This window comes from Calonectris borealis, chromosome 3 (genome assembly GCF_964195595.1).
Source record: "Calonectris borealis chromosome 3, bCalBor7.hap1.2, whole genome shotgun sequence".
In the NCBI taxonomy this organism is placed as follows: Eukaryota; Metazoa; Chordata; class Aves; order Procellariiformes; family Procellariidae; genus Calonectris; species Calonectris borealis.
This window is the reverse complement of record NC_134314.1, coordinates 109,941,502-109,966,207: the sequence shown is the minus strand read 5'-3', so window position 1 is coordinate 109,966,207 and position 24,706 is coordinate 109,941,502. Positions and strand designations below refer to the sequence as shown.

The following is a 24,706-nucleotide window of genomic DNA, read 5'->3' as shown; positions in this document are numbered from 1 at the left end:
AAGCATTTGTTTGAGGTCCTTCTCTTCAATTTCTAATAGCAGGTCCTCTTAGGGCTTTTCAGGCTTGTGCCCCTGAGGACTAGAAACTGATTTTCATCAAAAAAAATTAGAGATAATATTATCATAATTGCATGAATCTCAGAGCTTTCACAAATGCCAGAAACCTCATGGGGATTGCACTAACATTTCAGAGCTGGCAAACACAGATGAAGGTGCACAGAAGATTTTAATAGGGGCACCATCCCCATAAAGATGGCCTTCACAGCTTAATCACACAAAGATGAGATGTAGAAGTTTTCCCTCTTTATCTAACACCCCACTGATCTGAGCTGCCTTTGTTTTTAATGTTGGCCCCTGTGTTTCTGAAATGTATTAAGCTTCTTGTCGCTTTTGGAAATAATAGTCGCTGCTGTATTATGGCCAAATCATTGTTTTTCTCCCTATTGACCCGATTTTTTTTTTCAGGCTACCAAACACCCTTGACTTTGCTTGTGGGATGGTTAATCAACAAGTCTGTCACAATGATGGATTCCTCCTGAATTGTTGCTTAATTAGCTTGGTTGGAAGTATAAATCAAGTGGAATACCAATTCTTCCAACACTACAGACAGGCAGCCACGCTCAGCTTGACAGCAGTGAGTTATTACTTTCTGCCCCAGTGCAGGATCAGCATGCAGGCGCCAGCCCGCAAACCCGAAGGGGCCGTAGGTTCTTCCCTGAGACCGCTGGCGTGCAGAGACCACACACACCAGAGCGAAGGGTTGGCGTGACGGAGGCGGAGGTGGGCTTCGGCTGGCAGCATCTCCAGCGGCGATCGGCTGCAGGAGCTCTGGGCACGGGCATACACGCACCCCTTGCGTGAGAAGAGCCAGTATCCCCAGCGTCTGTCCACGGGGAGACAACCTTATACATTGGTGATGTTTCTCACCTGGGATGTCTGGTGTCTGCTGCTAGCTTTTTAATGAAGAGGAAATATTTTAGTCTGTGGCCAGGCTAAGTTATTAGAGACAAGGATCTCTGTCTCACGACAAGCAGAATTGCCTTCCACAGAAATGCAATTATGCATCATAACAAAAGGAAAAGTGATACATTGTGTGCAAATTAAGATTCTTAAGACTGATTTTAATGCGCTGATCTTAACAGCTTGGTATTTTTACAGATCAGACTTTCACACAACAAGAATGTATTCAAACCTGTTGACTTGAACTGAATGTCACAATTTTACCATGGGTGACTTCTGTGTAGCTACAAATAGCTTGTTCCCAGCAGGTCTGAGCCAGCTTGAGCATCCTTGAACTGTGTGGTGCACAGCATACAGAAGTAATTCCAGATTTCTACTTACACTTTTTGAATTCCCAGGCCAAACTAAACAAGCATACTTCTCTAAAATGGACCTATTAACACGCCTTTTTAGCAAAGCATATTTATTTTTCCATGGCCACCTTTTTTATTTATCTTCTCTATTTGTCAACATTTTCAGAGAGCTTAATTAATGATTAATGATTTGGGATGTGTAAGTCACACTTCGGAGAAGGAATCGTTTTGTTTAAAAATGACTGAAAAATACTGGAATAGACTAATTTTACTGATGTCCCTTTCCCCTCACTTTCAGTGAAAGGGTGGGTTCAGTGGCCCTGCTTGCATAAGAACTACCTACATGAGTAATGCTCTTCAAGCTGCAGAACGAGACGCTGCTGCAGACCAACCTCATGATAACAAAGACACGTGTCTCTTCTTTACCCTGTGACGTAGCTGTTACTCCAGCGTGCAATGTCTCGCTGCCAAATGAGTAACTCTGTTGCTAGCGTGTGGATGCCTCGATAGAAACTTGTGTGGAAGGTCTGGGTGAGGCATGGTGTGAATTATATTGCCATGGCAACCCTGAATCGCTTTCATCCATCAACATTTGCATCCTTCTTTTGGGCGTTTTCACAAATAGAGTCTTCAGAGATTTTTTTCCAAGAGTTGAGTAGAATAGATCGCTAGATTTGCTTTTATCACCATGATAAAAAAGTATGAAAGCAGAGTTTGTGTGTAGGCTACAGAAAGGTTACAGTTATTTAGCAGATTTGAGTTAAACTTTTGAGCAGGAATTATATCTGAAGAAGCCCTATATTTTTAAAGACAGCAGGACAAAGAAAGAGAATGCAGTTCAGATAAATTTGTCTTTTCCCAGACAGTCCTGATATAGATGCTGGAAATCAGAAAAAAAACCACTGAACAATCTGTTCTTTGACTCTAATATGCCTCTTCATTGCTGTAGCAAATAAAATGGAATCCCTACAGTTGATGAACTCAAAAATGCATAAAACTTTCCTTTTTTTTTTAATTAATATAAAGTTAAAAAAAAATCACAAAGCTCCTGGTGTTGTTTATGAATTATGATTAATTTCTTCAACCTTTTTCTGGTATTTAGAAATGGCATGCAAGCAAATTAAGAAATAATTCAAATAAAACCGTGACTTAATTGTTTCTGTTACCTAAGCAATAGTCACTCCTTCCACACAAAAGGCCTGAGTCTGCTCTTACTTGCAATGAAGTTAACAGAGCTGTTCCTGACTTCTGTGCATTAACCAGGAGAACCAGCTGTCCTATGTACATGAAGATGAGAGGAGATTATACTTGGCACTTCCATCTTGTCCCGACCATTAAGTATTACCAGCTTAGCCATGGATCTCTCTCATTGTCGCCTCTCTTCAAGCTACTCCAGTTTGCCTGAAAAGGACTCTCCATCCAGACATCTGAGTACCATCAAGCATAAGCAAATGTCCATAAGAAACCTGGCTTCACAGTGTTTGGTTTTTCAAGGGCCTCATGGATGGCTCTTACATGGGATGGCCTTGGGCTGTGTCATACTCGGGAGCAGAAAAGCCACCTAAAACAGAGGTAAAGAGAGTCACTCAGAACACGGACGGCTGGAGGTCAGTCTTTAGAAATCATTAATGAGAATATTTTTTTCCACAGAATTTTTTCCAACAAACACCAAGTGTGTTTTCTCACATTGCTCATGGTTTGTTAGGCTCTAGTTTAAAGAACTTCAGTCCTCTGCGGGGCCCGTGCTGTGACTGCCCAGTCTCCGGCTGCAAGTGGCTGCTGAATTGTTCAAGTGAACTGCTTATGAACACCCTACAGGCAGAATTTCATTCAAAATCAGTAAGTGAAAATTATGATTAATGATATATTTGCAGAAGTTATGATCAGTTTATGAATGATTCATGAAAGGAAAAAAGAAGACTAAATAGACTATGAATATCATTTGCAAGCAATAATTTAAGCAACTTCATCCCCAAAACAGGTCCTTCTAGTCTCATATTTACCTAATGATAGCCTGTGGTGCAAGGGACGGGTGCTGTTTTCGGAATAATCTGTTTCTACACATCAACACATCAAAATACAGCTTTGCTGTGACAAAGGGAAGGTGCGCTGTCCAAAGCTCTCCGAATGCAAAGGGCAAACTTTCAAACAAATAACTGTGTGCAAACTGAGCTCAGAGAGGCGAAGGCATCACAGTGTTGAGAGGTCAAGCCCAGCTCCTGCTGCAGATGGACACGCTGGATGCAATTAGGAGCCAAGATAGAGGAGCAGCTGGGCACAAATGCTGCCTGGAGCCAAGGGTGAAAGACACAGAGCTGTCCCTGCCTTGGGTCTGAATCTACCATGCTTTCTCCCGGGGGAGTGTAATTTACAGCTTGATTACACATTTCCTCTTTCAACTTCTCACCAAAGCTAGCATCCGATGTCAACTGCCTTCAGAAACAGGATGTGAGATACCAGAGATGCTGTTTCATGTATTATTTATTATTGTAATTCTTGTCTATAGGAAGGCTCATCTGGATGCAGTCCCTGGATTTCAATGAAGGTCCTGGGTTTTTTTTGTTTTTTCACTCAGTTTTTGAACTGGGTTGATAAGGAAAGCATGTGACTTTGCCCAAGGGTGCTCTGTGAGTTCCTGGGGTCAACCACAACACAATGGCAAGAGGCTGCTGGCTCTCCACTGTACCTTTTCTCTAAGGACAGGGTTTTCTCCCCGTTTTCTCCTCAGTGGCAACTGTCTAGGACCAGCACTAACGCTTTACCCATTGCAACTGGGAACAGCTGTGTCCCAGTGGTTAGTAGAAGCACGATGGCTGAGGTGGTTTATGGATGTATAAACAGGACAAGTTTTTTTAGGAAAAGGCAGAGTTCTTCACTAGAACCAAGTAGAAAAATTGGGAAGTCCAGGTAAACTTCAGGGCAAAAAAGCCCCTTTCCAGGTCTGGCATGGAGGGAGCAAACATCAAATGAAACACATGGTAGGGACTGTTGTTTAAAGGTAAACTAAATTACATAATTCAGTTAAAAATGTGAAATCAGACTGACCAAGAAAGCTAAGTGACTTCGTATCCCCACCCTCTACTTGGCTTTACATCTGCTGCAGCTATGTAATACATGCAGGAGTAATTGCATCCCTTAGAAGAAGACAAAAAAGACAAGTTCTGCTAGTTGATCTATTGAAAATGTATTACCTCAGGTGGGAACAGGGGGCAAGTGGCTAACTGAGCCGTCGGTGGTCTGATAAGGTCATGAGCAATTCCCCAGAAAAAATTGCCCAAAGTCCAATTCCCTTTGCAGCCCCTTTCCAGCCCCGCTCACACTGCAGCTCTCACCTTTTCTCTTTCTCTCAAAACCCACCATAACCCCAGGATGAGCTTTCTGTAAGGCCCTCACTCATGTTCACTGTAGCCACTATAAGGGCACCTACCCCTTTCTTCTCAGTATGTATACTACTAATGAGATTTCTTACCAGCCGCATTTTGCTCTGACATCTCTTTAGGTGTACATGACAAGAGTCAGCCACTGGAAAAAGGAGAAGAAAAGGTGCATTTAGAAAATGGTGTTACACTAAGTCTTCAGACATGTGCCTCGGTACCTTCAGGCTGTGATCCAGTGACTATGGTCCTTTTGTCCTGCACAGGATAGTTAAGGGGTTTTGGAACTGCCTTTTTCCCTTATTACAATTCAGACCTACAAATCCATACGTTGCTTTCCATGATAAATTATTGCAGCAGCTCCAGCAGGAGCAATTCTGGGAAAGGATGGCACCTGCATGATTGTGAGTGGAAAGGATGGCAGGCTCTGGGAATGTGGTTATCCTACAGACTACCCTGTAAAACACATTCAGGGCCTCTGCTTGGAAACTCTGCTCAGCTCTTGGTGCAACAAAGATTTAATGAACTATAAGCCAGTGAACTAACCACAGAGTGTAAACAGGACCCAGCAAGATTGTAAACAGTTTTTAAAAAAAAATCTTTTTAAACACTGTATTGTCAAATAACGGGCCCCAGACTGATAAAATGCAGCACTCAGGCATATCACTATGGAGCACAGCAGGATTTTTGCTTCACACTAGCTGATAAAAAGCTTAATGTATCCCCATTCGGCTAGCTATCCTTCAGGCTGTGCTTTTAAGACAAACAGCAGCAGCAAGCATTTGTCTGCTATTTCTTTCTTAAACCCAAGATGTTTTACAATTCAGAATTAACAGATGGGGCAGTAAGAAATGAGGGCATGGATTTTTTTTTGTCACTTCCTCAAAGTCACTTTGAACAATGTTTCCAGCAATGACAGGCTGGCGTCAGTAACGGCAGACTCTGTGCTTCAGATGTGGATTGCCACCACTGAGCTGTGCTCACCCCAGTGAAGCTGCGTGACTGGGGCCAGGGAACCCCAGGGAAATACCTCCCGGCTGCCCATGATGCATATCCAGCCAGGTGAAACCCTCACCACTGTTGGTGTCAGAGGCGAAATCCCTAGCAATATCCATCACACATCATCTTTAACTTCACCCTCCCGCTAACATACTCAGTGGTCCCACTTTGGACCTGGACAGAAGAGAAGGAAGGAGCATCCTCACCTCCACTGCCGTCATCAAAATTTGTGATCCGCCTTCTGCTAAGTTTTGAAATGCATCTAGGAATAGAACAAATAAAATTGTATTTCATGAGGAGGAAGCAAGAACACAACGCAGACATAAGGCTGTGGCAGTTGAGGAGCAGAGCTGCGATCCCTGGGCTGGGATGCTCTGCCTGGCTCAGGTGTCCACACACACCGTCCTGCCTAGCCATATCTCATTTCTGTGCTGGGTACCCCTTCAGCCTTGTCCCTTGGATCACAGCCTGCGAAGGCAACCCAACTGCAGGGCCAGAATTTGGCAAAAGGGTAGGGACAGGGAGTGCTCAATGTGACTGCTTTCATCTATTCTCACAATTTGTTTCAGTAGTAGCTCCTGCCTGAAGACTGACAGGAGAACAGTGAACTAATGAAACACATCTTCCCACAGGGAAACTTTCTGTTGGTCCTTTTCCATCCTCCCTGGCAGTGAGTGATCACAGTGTGCCCTAAAGAAAGTGATTCTCTTGAAGTCATTAGTATGCCTTGCAAGCTTTTTCCAGGGAATATAAATGCAGATGCTGCTGTTATTCAGCTAGAGTTTGAAATTAACATTGCTGAAAGTTTTCTAATAGAACATTTTGCCATCAGAAAATTTAAATCCATTCAAATATTGATATTCTATGTGCACATTTATATTACAGTTTGTCTAGGAGAAATGTTCAAACCCAAGTGTTTGGATAAAGTCAAAACACAGTATTTTGAGTTCTTTTTATTTATTTTGAAATTACTTTTCTCCTAGAAATGTGCTGTTATAAACAGTAATAAAAAGTTGAAACAAATTTAAGTCTGTCTATCCTTAAATGACACATTTCTCCAGGAGCCTGTTTCCCACCCTGAATGGAAAAGGCATCGTAAGATCATGAATGTTTTGAAACCTGCTCAGCTTTAGACAAAAGTGCAGGGCTGCTGGAGAGTGTAGGAACAGGCCATAGGGGCACGTTGCTCGTCAGCCCCTTAGGAGGCAACCAGAGCTACCTATATGATCCAGAGCAGAGAGAAGGCAGGGAGGAAAGCTAACACGATGAAGCACATCCAGCCTATAGTGCTCTGAAGAAAGGCGTACAACAAGGAAATCCCCACGTTGTGCCCATCCCCTTGACAAGGTTGTATTTGCAGGGCTGGGCTTGAGCCCAGCAGTCTTCCTAGGAACAAACAGCAGCGCTTGAAATTACCTCCTCTGGGCAGAGGTAAGTGCCCCTTTACTGCTTCATTAACTTCAGTTAAACGGAGTTTGCAAAGAAGCTGCTGCTTTTGGTTTAGGTCTCATCTCAGGCTATCTTGAAAGGATGAGTAATGATTTAATGGGACAGATTTTATCTTCCCTGCTGCATTCACATCATCATAAAGGTGGACTACCTTTTATTCCCACTTGGCACCCTTATCCTCTCCTGTAAAAATCTTATTCACAATGATTTGAAAAGTTTGAGAAATGTATTCCACATTAAACCCTTTGTAAAGTGATAACTGAAAGACTTGAAAGCATTTTAAGATACTCATTACAGACAGCAATGAAACTTTTAGAGATTCCACATGGATGTAAAGGAGCTGTCTTTACATTGGCATTTAAAATGTAAGAGGATCTTTTCTAAGATGAAAAAAAATGCCATGGTACTAATTTAGGCACAAGAATTTTCATCTACAGCAAGTGACATATATAATCACAAAAAATGGGTGTTTACAAGTTGTCTGTTTTTTAATGAAAGCATTAAAATCAGGACACGCTCTGACTTTCTGAGCTGCTTCTGCTCTACTCCCTTGAAATGGGATTTTAGGCAGTGTCATCCAGGCGGATCTGCTGACCACTATGGGCCCATAAAACATCAGTGGTAAAAACACATGGGCAAAAAATGAACACTCATTTCCACGTGCTGTTGAAACGCAGCTCATTCCAAAGATGAACTAAATTGCTGTAGCAATGTACTAGCACATGGGTCACAATTGCTGGGTTTGTTTAACTACCAGTATTTCCAATCAAAATACTTATAACTATAATAGTAAAAATTATGCTTTTGTAAAACAGAATTCCATTTACTTTCAGACAAAGGCTTATTTACAGACACTCCCTCCTTGCAACTGCCAGACAGTAGCTGGACACAACATAGGGCATGGGTTTATTTATCCACTGAGAAGGATCTCAGACCTTCTCCTTACCAAAAAACTGAGAGAACTTCACGGAAGTTGGTGGGAACATCTCTCCAGTAACAAAAAAAAAAAAAAGCACCTCCCTTGCTGTGGTTCAGACTTCTCTGAATTTTAACCAAAAGAGAAAGCCTTCCACTTGAGATGAGTTGCCTCTTTCCTCTTCACTGGCCGTGAATGCATGCAGCCTCCCCTTGGTGGTACCGGCAATGCTCCACACCACCCAGGAGGAAGCTCTGCTGTGGACCAGGATGCTCAAGCTTGTGTGGAAGGGCACTAGCACAAGGACACATATTGTTTTTAGAAAATGAGTCTTAGTGCATAGGGGCTCTAAGGACAAGCCTGCAGAGGCCAGGCTAAATTCATGCAGCAAAAAAGGATTGGCAGCTGAAGAAACTCTGGACCCTGCTGCCACATCTCCTGCCCGACCCCAGGCCCCGGCGCCGAGACTCACGGGTCATGGTTTCAAGGCGCAGCATGCAGCACACGAAGTCAGAGAAGCCGATTCTCCTGGCAGCATCGCCGTATCGCAGGGCCATCAGGTGCAGGAGCTGCTCATTAGTGGCCAGGCCTGCGGAAGGAAGAGGAACAACAGCACTGGGGACTCACTGTGGGATGATGGACCGGCTCTGCTGGCCTTGTGCACCCTGCAAAGAAGCTGGGGCTCTCCCCCAGCCCCCCACCCTGTCATGCTGGGTCTCCTCTGCATCCCTGGATGGCAGCTTACCTTTCCCCCAGGTTTGTGCGTAAGAGTTGGGGTAGGGTGATGGAAAATCAAAGTCCATTTAGTCAATTACTTGAATTGTGGCTTAGGTCAGCAAGCAGGAAACAGAGAGCTAACTAATCTAGTGTTATCTTGCTTTGTCTTTTTAGCTTTTATTTTCTATACAAAAGGGTGATTTTCTTTGGCTCATAACTGTTGAAGTCTGAGCATAGCATTTACAATACCACTGGCGCTTTCTGCTAAACAGGGAGATAGCGCACGCTCATGCTATTATGCAGTATAGCATGCCTGGGATTCTTAATTTTTACATTTTCTCTTCTATTAGAAAATGGTGAAGGGTGCATTTCTTTTTTATTAGCTGATTATTCAGTATTTGTGTCACAGTCTGTTTGAGGGAAATTGGTATTCAATTGAATGAACAAAAATTGCCTTTTGGAATGATTCTTTTATTAGTTAAATAAAACTACCCTAAATGTGCTGGCTACATAAGAGAAAATATTTAAATATATTTTGCACTAAAAGCTGATTTGCTAAATAAAAGAGAAATTTTCTGCAGAGAGCTGGACTGATAGCTTCGGTCTAATGCGTTTTCTGAGACTTCAGAAAAGTCTCATTTGCTCACTCCTAGTTTTTAGTGGCTCAGCTGGAGGAGAAGTAGCTTTCCTGCTTTTTCAACCAGCTCTAAACTTTTCAGGTTTAAATGAACTCATTATGGAGCCAAATTAGTTGAATAAGCAGAAAAGAAAGAAACGATTTCTCTACACCTGTGTAGGGGCAGAACAGCCGATAGAAGTGGGTTGGTACATCGACAAACTCTGGCTGCATGAGCCTAGTTGGAGAAGGTCTCCAGCAGGAAGCAGACACACAATGCTGAATACTTAAATAATGGAAATATATTTGGGCTTAAGATACATTTCAAATTAAGATAAACCCAATTTTAGATTTTTTTCTAGGAGAAAAAGTTAATAATTACAAAAATCTAATTAATGAAATTTCGTCTTTGATTCTGGTTTTAAATCACTGCCAAGAACCACTGTAGTAGTGAGCAATGAATCCTAGCTCATTTTTAACCTTTTGAAGGCAGTGGGAATTCAATCAAGCTCTCTCTGGAGAGTAGATTCCAGCAAGCCTTGCAGTGCTGCTTACGAGATGCTATAATCACGTCTTACACTATAAAACACTGACAATTTGGCATGGTCAGTCTGGGATATACTTGCTCTGAAATCTTCTCAGCTGGCAATGTCTCTCAATTAACCTCATCAACAAAGACTGAAGTGTCAGTCCTCTCTGTTCCCAAGACGTTTCATTTACGTGCTATAAGGTTACTCCCCACACCTTTTGTCTGCTGGATTCCTCACTCTGGTTTTAGTCAAGCTTTAAAGTACAGACTTTATGTTTCCCTATTTTTTTTAATTATTCTGATGCATTTAATATTGCCAGTGAGGAGTTTGTAAATATCCCAGGCCAGTACTCCTGCATTTCAGGGCAGCACTGCTGTTAATGCAGCTAGGCTGCTTTATTCTGGCAGAAAATTTAACCCATCATTATTATGCTTTGAAGCATTAGGACAATAGGGAAAATTAAGCACACGTTTCAGTGTTTTGCTGAGGAAAGCACTGAATACTTCAGGCAACAGCTGGCTAGGAGCTGTATTTAGATACATTAGTGCCATTCCCAGGGGTAGCACCAACCTCCCAAACTCTTTCTGAGGCTGTCTATTCCTTCCTGCTTAAAAGCCAGGACAGGGATCATCCTAATGCAAAGCCAGATTCAAATGCAGCTGTCTGGCTCAGAAAGCGGCAAGAATGAGCTTATAATTTTCTTTTTTCCTCCCACTCAGAACTGCTTGTAGCCTAACATGTATTGAATTTGCCATTTAATAGTGCCTTTTTATCCCCTCAAATAGCTGCATTGTTTTGGCTGCCAGGACTTCTCAATGTACAATTTTCCTCCCAGTTTTACACTTTAGTGCCTTTCTTACAGAATGGACCTGGCAGCTTCTCCTTTGACATTTGGCGCATTAGTGCTGCACTCCTCAGGCAGATGCTAATGCTCTGCCCACCTCTCAGCAACAAAAGATTACACGTACATCCCCTGAGCTGATGGCTTCCACAGACAGCACTTCTGCACCAGGTTCCTCCTGGGGACGACACCATTCCAAGCTCCAGGTAGCCAGATGGGAGCTCCTCTACGGTATGATTGCTGTCTCAGAGCTATATCTCATGCGCAAGGTCTCTGGAGAGATGACCCAGCTAAAATGCTTCGCCCATGTGAAGGGGTCCCATGCGCTCACTGCAAGTTTCAGCATTCGTGTAGCCAACAGAGGTCAGTGCAAACTAAATAAATGTCTGTCACTGCGGCTTTCCCTTATAGACTTTGTCACTGCCCTGAAGAGAAACTGCAGGAACTGGGGCAAGTGCAAGCATCGACTGTTCCTTGCTCCTTTCCTCTGCTGAATGTTTTGTCCATGACGTAGAGATACTATGGATAAGCCAGTCTGCAGGCTCTGGCCAGTGCTGTGCTTCTCTCTGCTGGCTCCCCAGCTGCAGTGCAAAGGGTTTCTCCCTGAAATGAGCTTTCTGTCTCAATGCCCTAAACCAATGCAGCCCTCTGAGCAGAGCTACGATCTAACTGGCGCCTCTGTGCAATCCAAACCGCTTTCTCCCTGAAGCTCTTTTTTCTTTCCTCTCTCTTTTTCATCCTTTGCTTCACTGCCACAGGGACAAGAAAGGAAGCTGCTCAGCACCTATGGACTTACCTGCTGTCTGTATCGCGCTCTTCAGTTCAGACACATCAAGAAATCCAGAATGATTTCTGTTTTCCTTGCTGAAGATATCCTAAAAAACAGTGTAAAGGCAGATTTCAAGCCCATATCAGCATTCCCCAAATTTACTACTACATCTATTATGTAGGATGTTTTCTGTCCTTAATAAATAGGCTGCAAGGAAGTTCAGCAGATGAGATGGGGTGACTATAACAAGGGAGACCCATTTCCAGAAGGCTCAGACAGTATGTTATGGTGTAAGAAATCCCACAGTTTTGGATAGGTGGAAGCCTTTTTGCTCACTCTCCCTGGTTTACGGGTGCAGGCAGCAATGGGAATACTCACACATCCACTGACAAAAAGACATTGTCTATAACACGTGAAATAAGCCAGGAGTCCCTGAGTCCCAGAATGGTGCGAGGTCATCTTTCCCAACACACTGTTGAAACCCCACAAGCCACACCTGAGGTGCTGTCAGTGGGAAAAGCACCGTTGCTAGATGGGGAACTGGCACCCTGTGTCCTAGGTGGCCTCAGACCATCTCAAGAGGGATGAAACAAAGTGGAGCCCATCCAACTTCGAGGCTTCAGGAAATCTTCCCATTCTGCAGCAAGACTGGAGGGAGAGGGACCTGACACAGAGAAGCTGCCTGAATCTAGGTAGGACCCTAAATACCAAGTTATTGTCCTCACTGCTTCCAGACCTAATGCTTATCCTGGAGCAGAGACATTTCTCCCAGATAAACGTTCATCGGATCCTACACACTTCCACTACAAACTGCAGCAATGAGGAAGTAACATTTTTCAGAGGACACTGTTCAAGAACTCATTTCAGCTTAGAAAGCTTTTAGAAAAATTGCCAGTGGTGGCACACAAACAGTTTTCCATCAAATTCTGAGCCTAATTGGCCTTCCTACCTTTTCCCACTTTTTCCTCAGTATTCCCTGCTCTAGAAAAGCCTCGGTTGCTTGTTTGGAGCACTTTACACACACGACTGCTTCCTGAGCTCTCAAACTTTGCATGAGAGGTTGGAAACTTGACCCACTAAGCAAGCAACCTCTGCAATGTTTTTCCCCCCAGTGCTTTGATATCACAGAGCATCTGCACCCTGCTGATGAAAAGCCCAAGAGTACAGTATCGGCAGAGAAGAGAGAGCAGCCCCCGTGTACCATGTACTTAGTGAGACTTCGCCAGAAGCTCCCGAACTCCTGCAGTGTGAGTCGTCCGTTCGAGTTGAGCTGTGCATTTAGTTAAGAACTGAACAGTTAATGAGAGCTAAACCTGGGTGTCTTCGTTGCCGAGGATGCTGCCTTCACATAAAGAAAGATGTAAGATGCAGTCTCTTCCATTTGTTACTTTGTGTTGAGAAAGCCAAGAGCTTTTCTGCTCTCAATTATGCTTACAGTTAAATTCACCTTCTTTGGCACATTTTACAGCTGCTCGTACCTGTGCTCACAAACAACAAAAGGTTTCTATTTATATGGTGCCTTCGACCACAAGGGAGCCTGCAGTGATCGCTTCAGTTGACATTTAGCCACCGAGCAGAGAGGCCCCTGCGGATGAACATGACCCCATGCTCCAGGCCACCTGTGCACATTGCCTTGGCTCTGAGCATAAGGCAGCACGGTATTAGCTCTGCCTGGATCCTCCCGGAGGAACAGACACTGAAGGAGCCAAGAGCACAAGGAGCCAATCCTGATGCCTGCCATCAGAAGGCAGCAGCAGCCTTTGAGCCATGCATATGCTGCAGGCAAGAAAACACTTCCCTACCATGAGCTGCAGGAGCCCATGGGTGTCAGCAGACATCACCCATGGATGTCAGCAGACATCTCCCATGGATGCTCAAAGGACTATGTCAGTGGACCTGCTCTCCTCCGTACACCATCTAGGAGTTCTGGGCAGACATGCAGCACCTCACCTAATGCTGCTGGGGTGGTGAAAACTCCTTGAAAGCAAAACTCATCACCAGTTAATTATAAATAAATAAAGCAGAGAAGTGCCACTGCCACAAAACCTGACTGAAAAAAGATGATCCTGTCTTTGCAGGCCAGGATAGGTCACACTGTACATGGGTTGTATGCAGCCCAGAGAATGAAAAATCCATCCTGAATTAAAGCAGAGCAGTGGCTTTGTCAGCTCTTTGCACATGCCATGCATTCAGAGTGCTCACTTAGCCCAGGAGGGGCTTTGGAAAGGGGGAAAAGTCTCTTTCACTGGCTAGATGCAGAAAGCTGGAAAGAGAGAGGGACTTCTGGTCGTTTTTATTAATTCCCTGGCAGTTTGTAAAGGTCTGAAAACATCTGAAAGTTATTTCAAAGCATGGAAGAAAAGAGACGGTGAGCAAGCAAGGGGAGAAAACACATGGGGGAGAATTTATGTTTTCATCAAGGAGCCTTCTTGTTCTACAACAGCCAGCAATGTTTTTCCAGTGTTGTCTTGTTAACAGTAAAAAGACTGCGTGATCCATCCAAATAGGGGAGGTACTCTGGAAAGGATGAATAGTCTGCCAGGCAAGTGCCTGTGATTTGGTGATGACAGTGCTTCTCCCCCTAACACCAGCTTTGCTGGTGGTGCTAGCAGCTAGCAGGCTGCTCGAGCTGCTGTCACAGGCCAGCGTGGTTGCAGCCATGATGGAAGAGCTGAGCTATGCCTGAGCTCTGTGCTGCCTCCTCGCCTCGGGCTCTGCCTGGGACTCTGCGCCCAAGGGTGAAGCTTAGCCAAGCCCTGGGCCCTGCAGAGGTGAAAATGAGAGCAAAGAGTTAGCTGGTAGCAGAATGTTGACCCTCACCTTTCAGCAGACACACCAGAGCCAGGGCATGCATGTCAAAGTCCTGCATAGACTCTGGGGCAGTTATTTACTGAGGACTGTGGCTAATATTTACTTGCAGGTTCTCACACCGGGATGCTCAGCTCAGCCATAACTCAAGGCAAGGATGGGCAGCACCAGGGAAGTTTATTGCTTCTGCTTAAAGGATACATCCATCAGAGCTAAAATGCCTCTGCATGAATCAAAGCTGAATCTTCCTCCCAGGCTGGTCATTTCATCTGCAAGGATTGACAAAACAGAAAGAATCAGTGACAGCAAGGGGGGTGACAGAGGCACCAGGTCACCATTTGGAGGGAAGGAGGACACCAGTCTGAAGGCTCATGTAGCTAAAAAGCCCCAGATCTGGCTCAGGATCTCAAACAGCAGCAAGGGCTACGTGCCAGGCTGAGGTCCACTGAGGGAGTCTGATGTGTCTCAGACAACTCTACTGCTCCCTTCCCCAAGGACAGGTGCCCTGCTTGGGCTCACAGGTAGCTGCTCTGCACGGTCTCTGCCCACCTACCTGCCCTGATGGAAACTCTTCCCTCTTGAAATAATGATAAGGGAAATGACAGTGGCAAGAAAGGCCATTTAATGCTGAATTAGCAAGTCCTAGGAGCACTTTGAGCCTTGAGCATGACGAAGTTGGTTCAAGCCCTCTGGCTGTGCCCCTGTCTCATGCTATTTTCAAGGTGGGTGGGTTAAGAAGGCTGGGAAATGCTGAAAGCCAGTTTGAGGTCCCTGCAGAGGAGCGATGCAGGCCAGGGCTGAACTGGGAGAAATTGGGTGACAGTGGGGAGAGTGGGAGGCACAGCTCCCTGGGACACCCACTGGTGCAGCCCACCAAATTCCTGCTGCAATTGGTGCAAGAAGGTGTTTTCATGGGGGCTGCAGGGACATGCAGGAGAAGGACAGCATGGGGCAGGGAAGGTCTACAGAGCAGAGGCTATCCCACAGCAGAACTGGGAGGGGAAGGTGAAATTTAGCTGTCAAACATGCACAGCCTTGCTGACAGCCATGCATTAAAGAGTCTGTTGGCAACTCGTTTGGGTTGCATCACCTTCTTCATGTGAACATTACTTTGATTTAAAAAAGAAAACAAAACCAAACTGTTCCAAAGGAACCCTGGTGGAGGCACTTCTCATTCTTCAAGATCCAATAGTGCAGTAAGCCACACTGAGGATTTTTTGAGGACCATCAGGACACCATTAAATCTTCTGTCTAATTTACACTAGACTAAGGATAGGGAAGCATCAACCACATTAGCTGGGCTGTAAAAGCTTTACCTTGCAGGATAACTTCATTAAGGAGTTGTTGCAGCTGCGAGGCATCAATAGCTGAGCCCTAATACAGAATAAAATGCAAAGAGAGGTCTGTGAGCATGAAGTTTTCTCCTGTGTCACTTTTGCCCCAAAATTCTTTACTCATACACTGCGGCAATTAAGAAGGACCTCTCCTTATATCACAGGAGGAGCAGCACCCCCATGGGAGCATAACAAAGCCCTCCACGCTGCTGGGCCACTCTTTGTCCTTCCCTACAAGAGTCTGCAGGGGAGTTACAGGCACTTCCCATCACTGTGGGTGGGGTATTTCCAGCAGCGATTGGAACACTTGCTGACTTCACCAGCCCTTAGCTGGGGAGTTGCCAATGGGCAGGCACAGCAGGCAGCTGGGTGAGTGGGCTGGGAGCACAGGCGCTGCTGCCCGCTTCCCTCTGAGCCGCCCAACCCATCAGTGAACCTGACTGCCTCCCTCCTGAGACACCCCCAGGGCATTCAGCGTGGCAGCCCGTGTTCATTTTCACCTTCATGCATTGATGTAACTATTAACTGCAAGAAGTCCATTGTGCAAAGACTTTTGGCAGTGATTTTTTTTCCTCTTTAGTCGAGGAGTTCTTTATAACAGTTTATTAAACCATTAAAAGCATCTCCTGTGAACACAGAGAGTTTGGCTCTGAAAGAGCAGGAATCAATTACTCAAACGCTGACTGATGTCTGGTTTCCAAATGCTGTGAAGGCAAATGGAAAATGATGCTGATGAGAGGGGGGGAATACCCAAGGCTTTCTAATTGCTTTCAGTAAATAAACAAATTAAAGCCGAAAAAAAAAAAGTGCAAGCCCATCACCAGCACAACGACAAATCTCCAATCCTTCTCTGATATATGGATATCCAATCTATCCGAGCTGAATGTCCCATTTTTCTGGGGGTTTTGGCAGGCCAATCAATACTGTTTTCAGGGTATTCACTTGAGGATGGAGCTACATTTCCAAAAAATATTTTTCTAAATGGATTTGTATTAACATCGGAGATCAGTTTTCCTTTTTGCAAGTCCACATGCCTTTTTTATTTATTTTTCAGCAAGATGTTTCAGATAGGATACCTGCTTAGCGTATCTTAGGAAGACAGCCTTATAGGAGCTGTCCTGGTTCTGTCCTGGTGCATCCTGGATCAAAGACAAAGTACGCACATAAATAATTCAGTTACAAAACAACTGGAGGCAGAAGTCTGCAGATCCAAACAGTACTTTAGAGAGGGCAGGGAACGTACAGTACAGGCTGCAGTTTTAACACCCCGAAAGTAAAGTGGATTGGGAGTGAGAAAAAGCTACTGCAATGAAGGAAGAAGCATAGTTTGGATGTTATCACTTAGTACAACCAGGAAGGAGCAGCTCAGGGCCTGAGGAAGACAACAGAACACATCCAGGGTGGAGTTCAGCAAGTCAATACAGGAGTATAGAGATACAAAGCCTGTTCCTTATTGATGGCCCTCGGTTGAAACCACTGGGCATGTGAAGATTCACGTGAACCAAGAAAACAGAGCAGGAGTTGACTTTTCCTTTCTCTCGTACCCTCTCAATCCCAAGGCAGGCTTGACTGTACCTGAGCAGTTGCAATTCAATGATTAAGTGATTTTTTTCAACCCTCCAGTGAGGAGATCCGCCAGGCACTAAGGGGAACTACCCTTAACATTATAAAGTTTCCCTAAAAAATCTAAGCCTAAGCCCTAATGACTTCAGGTCTGTGTGAGATAATTCACACCAGTGAAGCCCAAATACCTGAACAAGAGCAGAAAGTGTGGGTACCATAATTCGTCAAAGTCAAAACACTGGCTAATGACAACAGCCAAGTAAACTGACAGCTTGTCAGTGGAAAGAGATAATAAGCCACCATTTACACTACTCCTCTAATGGGGCTTAATTGCAGGCTGGAAAATGAATCACAAGGAAAGGACTCTGTTTTCCGTTCTCCTGAAGCAGCTTTACATCTTTGGCTTCAAAGACCTGTACTGCGTTTGCACTGCTATAAATAACAGCTTCTCAGTGGCAGGGTTTTGCAAGCAACCAGCGAGACAGCAGCATGGACTGGACCAGCTCTGGCAATTGCACAGTTCACAGCGAGGAAGCCCAGCAAGAGATGGTAGCTGGGCTAGACCGGCTGAAATGTGGGTTGAACTAGAGGCGCAATCAGTTTTGAAGCGTAATTTCCCTTACGTCTGTGAAGATATCCTGATGAAAATCAGAAGAAATCTGCTTTGGGCCTCACCTGTATGGACTTCTGTGCTTTATAGCGTGCTAGCACTTAAATGAAGCCATTCCCATAGGGAAGGCATGTACGACCCCACTCTCAGGTGTGAGGTCTTTTTAAAAAAGGTCAAACTCAAACTGTGACTTTTTCATCAAAGTTTCCCCCTCTCTCCTCCTTAGGTACATACCCATTTTACAGACATTGCAAGAACTTAATATCTTTGAAATGCTCTCTCTCCTGCTATATTTGGTTGGTCAAAGTGTTAAAGGTGGCAAGGTGAAAAGGACAGATGGACAGGCTGACAGAGGGCCTGTATAAGATTTTTTCCTTCAAAAATCAGGCTCTGAAAGAGACATATGTGAAGAGGAAGGGCTTCATTGTCACTCCCGTCTCTCCAGAGAGGTACCCCAGGCTGGTCACCTGCTCTCCCAGCAAGGTCGCAGGGTGCCAGCATTGAACTCTGGGACGGGTACTGGGTGGTGAAAGGAGAGAAGAGCAGAGTGGTGTCTGGTATGTAGGGAAGGAAGAAGAGGAGTCAGCAGAGGTGGCTGCCAAATGGTCAGCTCCCTGGGAATGATTCACCACCAGCAGTATCTACATCAGTTTTCACAGACTCTTACCATCGGCAGCACTGGGCTGGGCAGGAAGTTTGAGTTCCTAGAAAAGAGTTACAAGAGTCAAACTGGGAGACAATGGGCCTTTTCAGAGCATTGATTTGCAGACGTGGCAGAAGGCAGGCACCAACACGAGCACTCACCCAGCCCACGTCCCCACAAGATGCTCAGCACCCACATCTCCCAGCCTGTCCCAGTTCAGTCAAGCCTGTTGCACCAGTCCTGGATCTCTCTGTGCAAGCAGATATGAGCAGGTCTGAGTCTCTGGCTGCTCTGGGGCCACTGCCTTACCTGAGCCAGCCCTGCTGGCACCAGCAGCAGAGAAAGGGTAACTTGTCTCACTCTGAGCATGCCAGGACTAACCTCACCACACAGAAGACAGGACTGCCCTGTCTTGAGCCACATTAAATTTTCGCCTGCTTTCTCTTTGCCTGGTTTAATAATCAGGAATAAAAATAGCATCTGGGCTATTAAAAGGCAACATCTTTTAAATGTCTGCAGACTGCCTGAAATTGAGGCGGGGTCACCATTCCTTCTGAGACTAGTAGCAACATTCAATATTTGAGTTTTGCTTTTGGTAAAGAAATTAGGCAAGCCAGATGTTATTTTTATAGCATCTGGGCTACTATATAGGTGAGTGCTGCAGAGACCCACAGGAAGGGGATCTCCACGCTTGGCCTGGCTCAGGAAGGTGTGTGAGGGTCACAGTTCTCCTGGAAAGACCTACCTCCCAAGGCTGAGCCGTCTTGTGCATGACTCATCATGCTGAAAGCAGTCCAGCCCAGAGCACAGACTTCTCATATTTGTTTTCCATAACTAAGGAGTGGCCTTAGTCAGTTCTGGGCTATTTTTGCGAGGGGCCAAAGCCTAGAAAGCAATCTCATTATTAAGATATGGGTCTATGAGGTAAGAGCTGCAATATCACCTCCACTATAAAGCTTACTGAAGGAAAGCCACTGCACATATGATGCTTGAAGGTCATTTGGTAAGGCTGAATGCTGCGCCTTGCTCTTCACATAAAGCACACCCAGATATCTATATGGAAATGTGATAATAGCTGCCTTTGCATGAACTAAGATACCATTTTTCCACCAAAATTATCTTCAAGGCCCCTTTCATACCCACAGGGAACCCTACCAGCCTGTCTATGAGATGGCTGGGTGAAAGGACCAAGGCCGTTCACTGCTCTTTGCTTCTCTAAGTCCCGCTCTGAGCAGAATGGGACCTGATCTGTCTGGCGTCCAGCCGGCACGACATAAGAAACTACATAACAGCTGTTAAGAAAAACAAGCTCTCAGTCCTCCTTTCACTGAAGAGAGATTTCCCCACAGTCTGGCAGGGCATACCTCACAATTATTGCTCACTTGTGTGGCTCTCTGTACCAAAGCTGAGACCCTTGGTGGTTGCAGATGAGCTATTGCCCTGTTCTGCAGTGGCCACCCCTATGCATCTGACTATATGTCTGATCCTCCTCAACGTGGTGCTTAACACTCGGCTGTGTCTTCCAAGTACATTAAAATCAAATTGCCACATTAGTTATCTTGACATTAAATTGTTAAATCCTGGCACACTGTAAGTCTGGGGCCTATAAGGAGTACTTATCATCTTACTCATTGTAGTTTTGATTCTTCATGAAAATTCGTAAGAGAAATTCAAATTCTTGGTCCTCTGTTGTAGCAGGAACAACAGCATAGGTTCCTGGGCTCAAGATAAAGTAGTTGGTCACATCTCGAGTCAGGGAAAAATCTTGTTTCAGAACTTTGGAGTTCTCCTGAAAGAAAAATATAGCTGGCTATATCTCCCCTCCATGTCAGAAACCAAAGTAAATCAGCAAGTGCACCCACAGCAGCCTTACATTCCCACAGCCCTCTAAATATACACTGCATCTAACATGCCTTAACCTCCCCAGTGGCATCAAAAGCCCATCCAGGTGACAGACTTTGTTCAAGGACACACCAAAAATGCACAAGGGCAGAATAACTGAAAGAAACAGAAGGCAAACTGTATGTAAGTGGGTTTGAAGAGAACTTCAATTGACATTAAGCAGACTGGAGTTCATGAAGGAATCAAGGATGAATAATCTTACTAAAACTTCCCTGAGATCTAGCATAACTCAGAGTGGTCAGAGAGCTCACTAAGCATCTCACCCAGATGACAATGCTTCGAGAATCACAACCCTAACCTTCCAGCAAGTGTCACAAGAAAATACAACATTCTGATCTTTCTTCTGTTATTCCAGTATTTTTGCTGAGATGAAACAAATACAATGCAACAGCTATTACTATGATGACATGTAAAGATAGCATAATAAAAAACCCTTACTAAACATATTCCCCAAAATACATCAGCATGTATAAATTCCATTTAGAATGGTTATACAGCGTGGCAGAGTTATTTATGAGCCATGCCTTTGGGAGAAAATAACATAAAACTGCTATTTTGGGAGAAAAAAAAAAAAAGATGACTACTGTTACAGACGGCTGGGAGATATGTAGACTGCCAAGTATTATGGGTCAGATCTTGAGCAGATAGAAATGGGCAGTGCTGCAAAGAAATAAATGATGTAATCCTTTTTTTACTTTTGGGTCTCATTCCACATTCCTTTTGGTAAAAAGCAGAAGCAGATTAATCTCTCAATGGAGTCAAAACCGGTGTGAGATAAGAATCAGCCTCTATACATCGCTCAGCTCTATCACACAACATTAAACTTCCCTCACAGCCATGTATTAGTGCTCCACGTCTATATTTAATCAAAGGCTTCCTAGAGCTATCAGATATGTCCATTCTGGTTTGCATCCTTGCCTGCACTGCATTCCCCTCTCATCCTGCCAAGGGATAATACCCTTTTTACTTCACAGCAACAATTTGATGCATCTCAAAAGGTACTGAACAATGAATGATGCTGCTGATGAATAATGGCAGTGAACGCAGCTGAGGGAGGAAGAGTGAAGCCACACGAATCTTAGCAATTGCACTCTCCTTGCACAAAGGAAAACCCCTTGTAAACTTTTACGCAAAGATGCCACCTCTGATTGCCCTCAAGCACTGAGGCTAGATGCTGGGAAATAAACCAAGGGAATAGCACTATATAACCACCCTGGTTTTAACTCCTGGACTTGGCTTTTGCTGCTAGCAGGGCAGGACGCTAGACTGGCTTTGAGCAGCGGGTAGACCAGCTCTCATGTCAAAATACTTAGGGGGTGTCCATGGGGGAATATTTTCTATATAATCTGCTGTGCCGATTTATACCAATAACATTACATTACTGAAAGCTATCGTGTGACAGAGCAGCGTGACAGTCCCCTTTCCCTCATTGACCAGGTGCTCCACAGTAATCCAGTGCCCCTAGTAATGGCTTGTCCTGGCCTTGCCCTTCAGCTCCTGCATAGGAGATCATCTGGGATCAGAAGCCCAAACTGAGCCTGAGGTGAGCCACGGATTGACAGCCCACAGAGGCCATGTCTCATTAAATTTCATCCATCCTTGGGAATACACAAAAAGAGAAAAACTAAATGAAGACACCTGAGCATCAACTGGAGGGGAAGAAAGAAATTTTAAATATAAAGCAAGAACAGAGCAAATCTGTCCTCTAGTCTACTTCCTGATTAAACAACCTCTTTTCAAGGGACCCAAAACCTATGCCATCACCTCCCAGTGAGAGTCCTTTCTGTCAAAGTGGGTAACTAATCAAGGTGGGCATGCATCACACAAGAGCATGCAGGGACCTCCATGTCTGGTGACTGTTGAAGGACAGCTGATGAGGATGCTGTAAGCAGCGAGTTCCTCATTTACCAGGAGCAGCAGCTTCTTCCGAGTGGCATGGCTGGCCCCATGGAGCCCTGCAGGGCTGATACCTGCACCAGGCAGAGCATCTCTTTGCATAGGGATAGCAAGTTCCACATGCCGGAGTGATGCTCTTTTTATTACATCTGTTATTTCTCAGACACTGGTTTTTATGAGCTACAAAGCCATGCTCTTCCTTTATGAGGATCTGTTAGACTTATGGCATCAATTATTCAAAGTCTGGGACTAGAGCAAACCTCTCCAGTGATCAGGAGAATGTGAAGTTAGGGTCATACCAATCTCTCCTTCCTTTTGTTCTTCTGGTTAAGAACAACTCCCTCCCACCCTCCTCAGCCTACAACTAAAACACTTTAGAAAAGGCTAGCATCCATCCGCACTAGCAATTGCGCTTTCAGTAAGCCTGGTAATGCTCTGATAATAACTGCCCTTGAAATGGCTCCTCCCTGGACAGTCACCAAGAAAAAAAAAAAAAACAACAGAGAAATTGTGGTGGAAGTCCCAGGTATCTTAGTGAATTGCCTCTGCACTGGTCTTGAGCAAAGCATTCCATATATTTTGCAAATGGGTTTTACATGGCATTTCTGTGATAGAAAAGGGGAGATGAGTAAGACAGGCCAATTTTGGGGAACAAAAGGCCATTCTGTTCCCTACTAGACCTGCTCAAGCGCTGTGGTTAGTGCTGGCTGTCATGCCTTGTGCTGGGCCAGCAAGGCATGCCACCAGTACTGCTGGGCACAGAGGATATTGCCCTGGCATCTCTTGTAACCTAGGGACCCCTTGGGTTTTCCAGGGCTATTTTGGGATGCTACAGAACTGAAAGTTCAACCTTTCCTCTCTTAAGACACGAATAAAGGAAACTAAGCCTGCCTAACTCTACTTTTCCTGTGATGTTCTAAGATAGAAGGCTTCGAGAAGTTCACTCCAAACACTGCTCTCCTTTTACAGCCCCAAAAGCAAGTCAGTCTTTCGTTTCCATTACAGGTATAATAAGCCACACAGAAAACAACAGTGCCTACATAATACCTGATTGTGCTTACCATGGTGATAAAAAAGCCAATCTTCAGGTTTTTTGCATCCTGCATATCCTCAGCATGTTTTTGCATGAGTGAAATGACTACATTATAGGTTTTTGGGTCATAATCTGGCACTTTGAAGAAATACTGAGGGTTCGTTGAAACTGCACCTGCTGAGAAAGCGTTAATAGATTAATAGTAGCCATAAAGATGTCCCAGTAGTAGCCTGTTGTGTAAGATCTTGCTTGTATGGACCCAGAAGAATAGGTAGTTACTGCTCCAAGATGTTTCATTGGGGTCCCAACTTAAATGCCTCTATGCAAACGCACGTAGCACGGGCAATAAACAACAGGAGTTAGACACATGCACACGCCTGCAGGGCTATGATCTTATTGGCATCACGGAGACGTGGTGGGATGGCTCCTATGGCTGGAGTGTTGGAATGGAAGGATACAGGCTCTTTAGGAAAGACAGGCAGGGGAGATGAGGAGGGGGTGTCGCCCTCTATGTCAACGACCAGCTGGAGAGCATGGAGCTCTGCCTGGGGATGGATGAGGAACCGACCGAGAGCTTATGGGTCAGGATTAAAGGGAGGGCAGGGACAGGTGACATTACGGTGGGGGTCTGCTACAGGCCACCCGACCAGGAAGACCGAGTGGATGAGGCCATCTATAGACAAATAGCAGCAGCCTCACGTTCACAACCCTGGCCCTCATGGGGGACCACCCCGATATCTGTTGGAGGGACAACGTGGCAGGGCATAAGCAATCCAAGAGGTTCCTGGAATGCATCAATGACAACTTCCTTCCCCAAGTGATAGAGGAGCCAATGAGGAGAGGTGCTATGCTGGACCTTGTTCTCACCAACAAGGAGAGGTTGGTGGAGAATGTGAAGCTCAAGGACAAGGACAGACTTGGTTTCAGTGACCATGAAATGGTGAAGTTCAAGATCCTTAGGGCACCGAGGAGGGTGCACAGCAAGCTCACTACCCTGGACTTGAGGAGAGCAGACTTTGGCTTCTTCAGGGATCTGCATGGTAGAGTACCATGGGATAAAGCCCTGGAGGGAAGAGGGGCCCAAGAAAGCTGGTTAATATTCAAGGATCACCTTCTCCAAGCTCAGGAGCGATGCATCCCAACAAAGAGGAAGTCAGGCAAAAATGCCAGGAGGCCCGCATGGATGAACAAGGAGCTCCTGGACAAACTCAAACACAAAAAGGAAGCCTACAGTGGGTGGAAGCAAGGACAGGTAGCCTGGGAGGAATACAGAGAAATTGTCCAAGCAGCCAGGAAGCAGGTTAGGAAAGCTAAAGCCCTGATAGAATTAAATCTGGCCAGGGACATCAAGGGCAACAAGAAAACCTTCTATAGGTACATCAGGGATAAAAGG

General features: G+C 45.0%; 1 protein-coding gene across 1 annotated transcript in view; it reads right to left on the bottom strand.

The window, feature by feature from the left end:
- Positions 1-4,801: 4,801 nt before the first annotated feature.
- The window catches only part of CAPN13 (calpain 13), a 46,178-nt gene continuing 26,273 nt past the window's right edge, over positions 4,802-24,706 (bottom strand). The window contains exons 10-20 of the mRNA XM_075148168.1: positions 23,342-23,487; positions 20,111-20,271; positions 18,507-18,543; positions 16,743-16,805; positions 15,649-15,706; positions 14,534-14,601; positions 12,726-12,794; positions 11,552-11,630; positions 8,524-8,640; positions 5,893-5,948; positions 4,802-4,835 (exon numbers count right to left, since the gene is read on the bottom strand). Of these exons, the coding sequence (XP_075004269.1) occupies positions 4,809-4,835; positions 5,893-5,948; positions 8,524-8,640; positions 11,552-11,630; positions 12,726-12,794; positions 14,534-14,601; positions 15,649-15,706; positions 16,743-16,805; positions 18,507-18,543; positions 20,111-20,271; positions 23,342-23,487 (881 nt within the window). The 3' untranslated portion in view covers positions 4,802-4,808. The remainder of the gene's footprint in view (positions 4,836-5,892; positions 5,949-8,523; positions 8,641-11,551; positions 11,631-12,725; positions 12,795-14,533; positions 14,602-15,648; positions 15,707-16,742; positions 16,806-18,506; positions 18,544-20,110; positions 20,272-23,341; positions 23,488-24,706) is intronic.